Below are 5,000 nucleotides of genomic sequence, written 5' to 3' on the forward strand. Positions count from 1 at the left end.
ATAAGGGAGGATGGGGTAGTTGATGAAGAAGGTTGTGAGGGTATAGTTGTAGAAGTTGAGCATGTTGGGAGTAGAAATGTCTCCTGGGGTGTTGATTAGGGTGGATACTGTACTAGTCGGCATTGAGGAGGGGGTATTAGTTGTAGTGTTCAGAGGCGTGGTCAAAGGAGAGCCTGGGGTCAGGGAATCGGGCGAGTTTGAATTGGTGGAGCTATTTGATGAAGAGGTAATTGCCTCTAATAATGGTATAGTTAATGGTTAATGGTTATTCATTGTTGGCCATGATAAGCCTAGAGTATGTTGGGGAGAGAAACAGTCCACCCCTCAGGGTCGCTTGAGGGGTAAGGGCTAGACAACTAAAGCAGGGGAATACCGTGCCCATGGCTCCCTCAGGCCGTTCAGGACTGGCACAAAGTCAGCCTTTCACCCTTTCAGCACCGCTCTCACACCTTAGGAAGTGGATAGTAGAAGGGGTTGGTGAAGGGACAGAAAGGAAAAAGTAGGAGGGGGGAAAAAAAGACCATGCAAAATTTGTTGAGACGAGGGCTGAGTCCCAAGGTTAGGGAGTTCCCCATCATTGGGTCCCAGTCTCCGCCTCCTAAGCCCCCCCACGACAACAACGGGCAAGAGATTGGGGGGGAAGAGAACAATATCATCTGCAAATCTTAAATTGTTTAGATATTTGTCTCCTATTTTTGATACCCTTTCCATTCCATTATAGCTTCTTGAATATCTCCTCAAGGCAAGCTGTAAAGTATTGGTGAGATAATATTGCCCTGTCTAACACATTTTATAATTGTTAGTTTATCAGTTTTGTGTCAAGCCTGATGTTTGGTGTCCCATCTTCATATATATCTACCAATATTTTAAAATATATCTCCTCTACTCCGTCTTCAAATAGCTTCTAGTACTGCTGGTATTTGTACAGAGTCAAGTGCCTTTTTGTAATTGATGAATGCCATACACAGGGGTTTCCCATATTTGTTTATTTTTTCTCTTATTTGGGTGAGCATCTGGACGTGGTCTGTTGTTGAGAATCCAGTGCAGAAGCTTGCATGTTCTCTGGGTTGGTTAGAATCCAGACTGTCAGAGATGCGAGTTGTGATGACTTTTGTGAACAGTTTGAAGTAACTGAAAGGAGGCTTATGGGTTGGTAGTTTTTTTTAGATCCTTTTTATCCCCTTTTTTTTGTATCAAAATAATAGTTGCATTTCTCCATGCTTTTAGAGTTTTTCCTTTGACAAGGCATTTGTTAAAAAGGTCTATAATAATATTTGTTAATAAGGTCTATACTAATTCCATCTTCACCTGGTGTTTTATTTTAATTTCTTCTTTTGCAATGTTAGGTACATCTCTGGTTACCGCATTTGTTTCTATCCATTGCTATTCATTTGAGTTGTAGAGATCCCTGTAAGTGTCTTCCACTACTCATGATTTCAATCTTATAATGTATCCCTTCTCTGTCTGGTTTCTTTATTGCACACATTTGATTTCTCCCTATTCAGTCTCCTTTTAGCTGCTTTCATGCTGGTGCCTGAGATTATGGTTTCATTTATTATTTGAGTATTGGATTTCAGTATATCAAATCTCTTCTTTTTATTTATAGGCTTTGTTTATTCAGTTAATTCTATTTTGTCTTTGTTTGACAATACTTTCATGACCCTGTTTTGGATGTTAAGGTTAAATTCTGTCGCTCTGGTCTTCATGTTAGCTAAATTTGGCTGCGGTTTTCTTAGGAGTTTGTTCCTTTCCCTTCCGAGGCATAATTTAATTTGGCCTCTGACCATTCTATGGTCAATGCCAACATTTACTTTATTCATAACTCACACCTATTTGAAATTATGAAGTCAATTTTTTGACTTCCATGTCCCTTTCCACTTTCGTTTTTTTTTTAAGAATGTATTGATGATATTGAGTGATCAAGCCTCCTCAAAATTGATTAGCATTTGTCCCCTTCCATTCCTAGTGCCTATTCCATGATTCCCCACTACGGTTTCTCCTTCTGTCTTTTTACCTATTTTGACTTTAAAATCTCCCATAATTATTGTTTAATGGTTTTTTATTCTCTCACTGGATAAATGAACACCTTCATAGAAGCTCTCTATTTCTTCATCACTGTGGTTGCAGGTTGGAGCACACACTTGAACAAACCAAGTTGTACCTATTGTTTGGTTTTGTTGTTACTGAAGCCACTCTTTCACTTATATATAGAATTCCACAATATTCTTTTCTAAACGTTTGTAAACTAAAAATTTACCCCTAATTCCTGCTTGCTACCCTGGGGTTTCCCTCTCCAATAAAGCACGTGTTCATCATTTAGTATCTTCTATTCTTTGCCTTGTCTTCTTACTTCACAGTCCCACATCTACCAATTTAAGGAAAGAGAGTTCCTCAAGTAATGCTAATAAGTTGGATTCAGTTCTCATTGTCCTTATATGTGCAAAGGTTCATCAACGTTTTTAATTGGAGATTTTTAGCACCCCCTGCTCTGGAGCGATCCTGATCTTCGCCATAACCAGGGACTCCTTCGCCTCTAGGGAATGAGGGCCATTGCTCTGTTTGTGTAGGCATGGTTTTTAATTGAGAGGTGTGTATGTATGTATGTATGTATGTATGTATGTATGTATGTATGTATGTATGTATGTATGTATGTATGTATGTATGTATGTATATATATATATATATATATATATATATATATATATATATATATATATATATATATATGTATGAGTATATATATATATATATATATATATATATATATATATGAATATATGTATATATAAGTATATATACATATGTGTACATATATATATATATATATATATATATATATGCATGAGTATATATATATATATATATATATGAATATATGTATATATAAGTATATATACATGTGTACATATATATATATATATATATGAATATGTATATATATACATATACATATATATACACATATATATTATATACTATATACATATATACATATATATATATACATATATATTATATACTATATACATATATACATATATATATACATATATGTATATATATATATATATATATATAATATATATATATATATATATAGTTATATCCCTGTACTGATTAAATACATGAACATCTTCAAACCAATATCTCAGCAGGATAAAACTGTAAATGCATTATAAACAAACAAACAAAAAAAAAGTTATGAAATTCTAATTCTAACCCCCTCATGGGGTCACCTTCCAAAACAAAATTATGCCTCATGGCCCATCTGTGGGCCGCATTGCACAGGATGGGTTAAATCTAAAAAAATACCATATGAAAGTTTGCTTACTTACATCCCTTACCTCATGGACGGTACTTGGGTTAGGAGAAAGAAACATCCAACGACACATAGCAGCAATAATGAGGAAAGACCCTATGATCACTAGCCCAACACCCAGGTACCGGACAGGCTCAATATAGGGCTGTGCTACGCCAAGCCAGTTAATTAAAACACCTGCAAGCACAGTAAGTTACATTTTAATACTATATGTGACATACTAGCATCAACAGCTCATGATAATTAGAATAACACTTATGACTACCATATTCTGACATTCCAAAACAAGTCACAGTCAGACAAACATAAAAAGGACACTTGAGGAAGACACTTTTCAACAGATTTGCAAATACTTTTGAAAGTTATTTGTACAAAGATTGCTTTATCATTATCAAGTAATTTAAATACTACAATTACTTTATTTACTTGTTGAGGTTAGGAATGATGTACACATGCACTGTCTAATGTGTTTCTGTTTTATTTTGTTTATACAAATGGGCCCAGAAGAACTTGATCACCTAGTAGTCAACCATATTTTTCCAAGTTTGTAGCCACAATATCTAATGCTCCTAATAATAACAATAATAATAATAGCTTACAATAGTAATAATATTGACATTAAAAATAATAACAACAATCATAATAATAATTATAATAAATACAAGTACAACATTAACAAGGATAAGAATAGTCAAGACTTTTTTTCCCTAAAAACTAAAGGAATTGATTAAGTAAGGGTTAGCAGGTAAGTCTTGGTGACAAGTACTTGTAAAGCCATCAATGTATATACAAAATCAGTAAAATATAAGCACAGTGGATACTGGAACCAATGGGTTAACCCATTCGCCCCATGTGGCAAGAATACATGCCATGCCCACTGTTATACACATTTATTTATTGTATTTACACATAGATGGCTCTACAAGTTCTTAATCACCAAATACCCAGTTATCAGAACTACCTATCTGATCTGTTTACTTTTTTCCTTCACTTTAGGAAAGGGTCTTTTGTATCATTTCATTGTCTAAAATATTTTAATGACAATTTAATAATCATAACATCAATAACATCAGTATCGATAACAATGGTATTAATAAGAAAACATTTTCCCGCCAATTCAAGGAATGGAAAATCAGGATCAGTAACTAGGGCCTACTGACAGACTCCTTGCCAGCTGAGCACATGTGGAGCCATCTGTATGTAACAAAATTCACCAAAAACTGCAGGGGACATAACATAAATCTGGGGCGAATGGGTTAAAAGACTTTCTGCACACAGAAATACACTGTACTTTACTATCAGCTTCCAATTTAGAAAACCCCATATATAATAAGAACATATATCAAATTACCACAGCCTAAGCATAATTTTCCAAAGCAGTATACAAGGAAAATGAATGTCAACAAAATCAGATTTTTGTTTTAATGGCACCATTTGGGACTTTAACAGCCAAAATCAGTATCCATTGACTTTTTGACTTTTTGGTAAACTTTAACTTAAAGGAATCTCTCCCATATCTGCCAACCCCTTAAATGTTTTAAGGAGGGGATAATGGGATCTTCAAAAAAACTACTTCAGTACTGCTACATACTATTTGCTGAAAATGATTCCTTTAAAAAGATTCTGTAGGTGAGGTATTCTATTTACATTTCTATTTGTTGTCTTTTTCCGAGAGCTTGAA

General features: G+C 34.4%; 1 protein-coding gene across 4 annotated transcripts in view; it reads right to left on the bottom strand.

Annotated features, from left to right (window-relative positions):
* Positions 1 to 5,000, bottom strand: part of LOC125026505 (pectinesterase inhibitor 10-like) — a 33,418-nt gene that overhangs the window by 9,735 nt on the left and 18,683 nt on the right. For 3 of the 4 annotated variants that reach the window (XM_047614993.1, XM_047614994.1, XM_047614991.1), the window contains exon 3: positions 3,336 to 3,496. In XM_047614993.1, the coding sequence (XP_047470949.1) occupies positions 3,336 to 3,496 (161 nt within the window). The remainder of the gene's footprint in view (positions 1 to 3,335; positions 3,497 to 5,000) is intronic. The other variant, XM_047614992.1, reaches the window with a different exon arrangement.

The sequence above is a fragment of the Penaeus chinensis genome, chromosome 6 (genome assembly GCF_019202785.1).
Source record: "Penaeus chinensis breed Huanghai No. 1 chromosome 6, ASM1920278v2, whole genome shotgun sequence".
Lineage (NCBI taxonomy): Eukaryota > Metazoa > Arthropoda > Malacostraca > Decapoda > Penaeidae > Penaeus > Penaeus chinensis.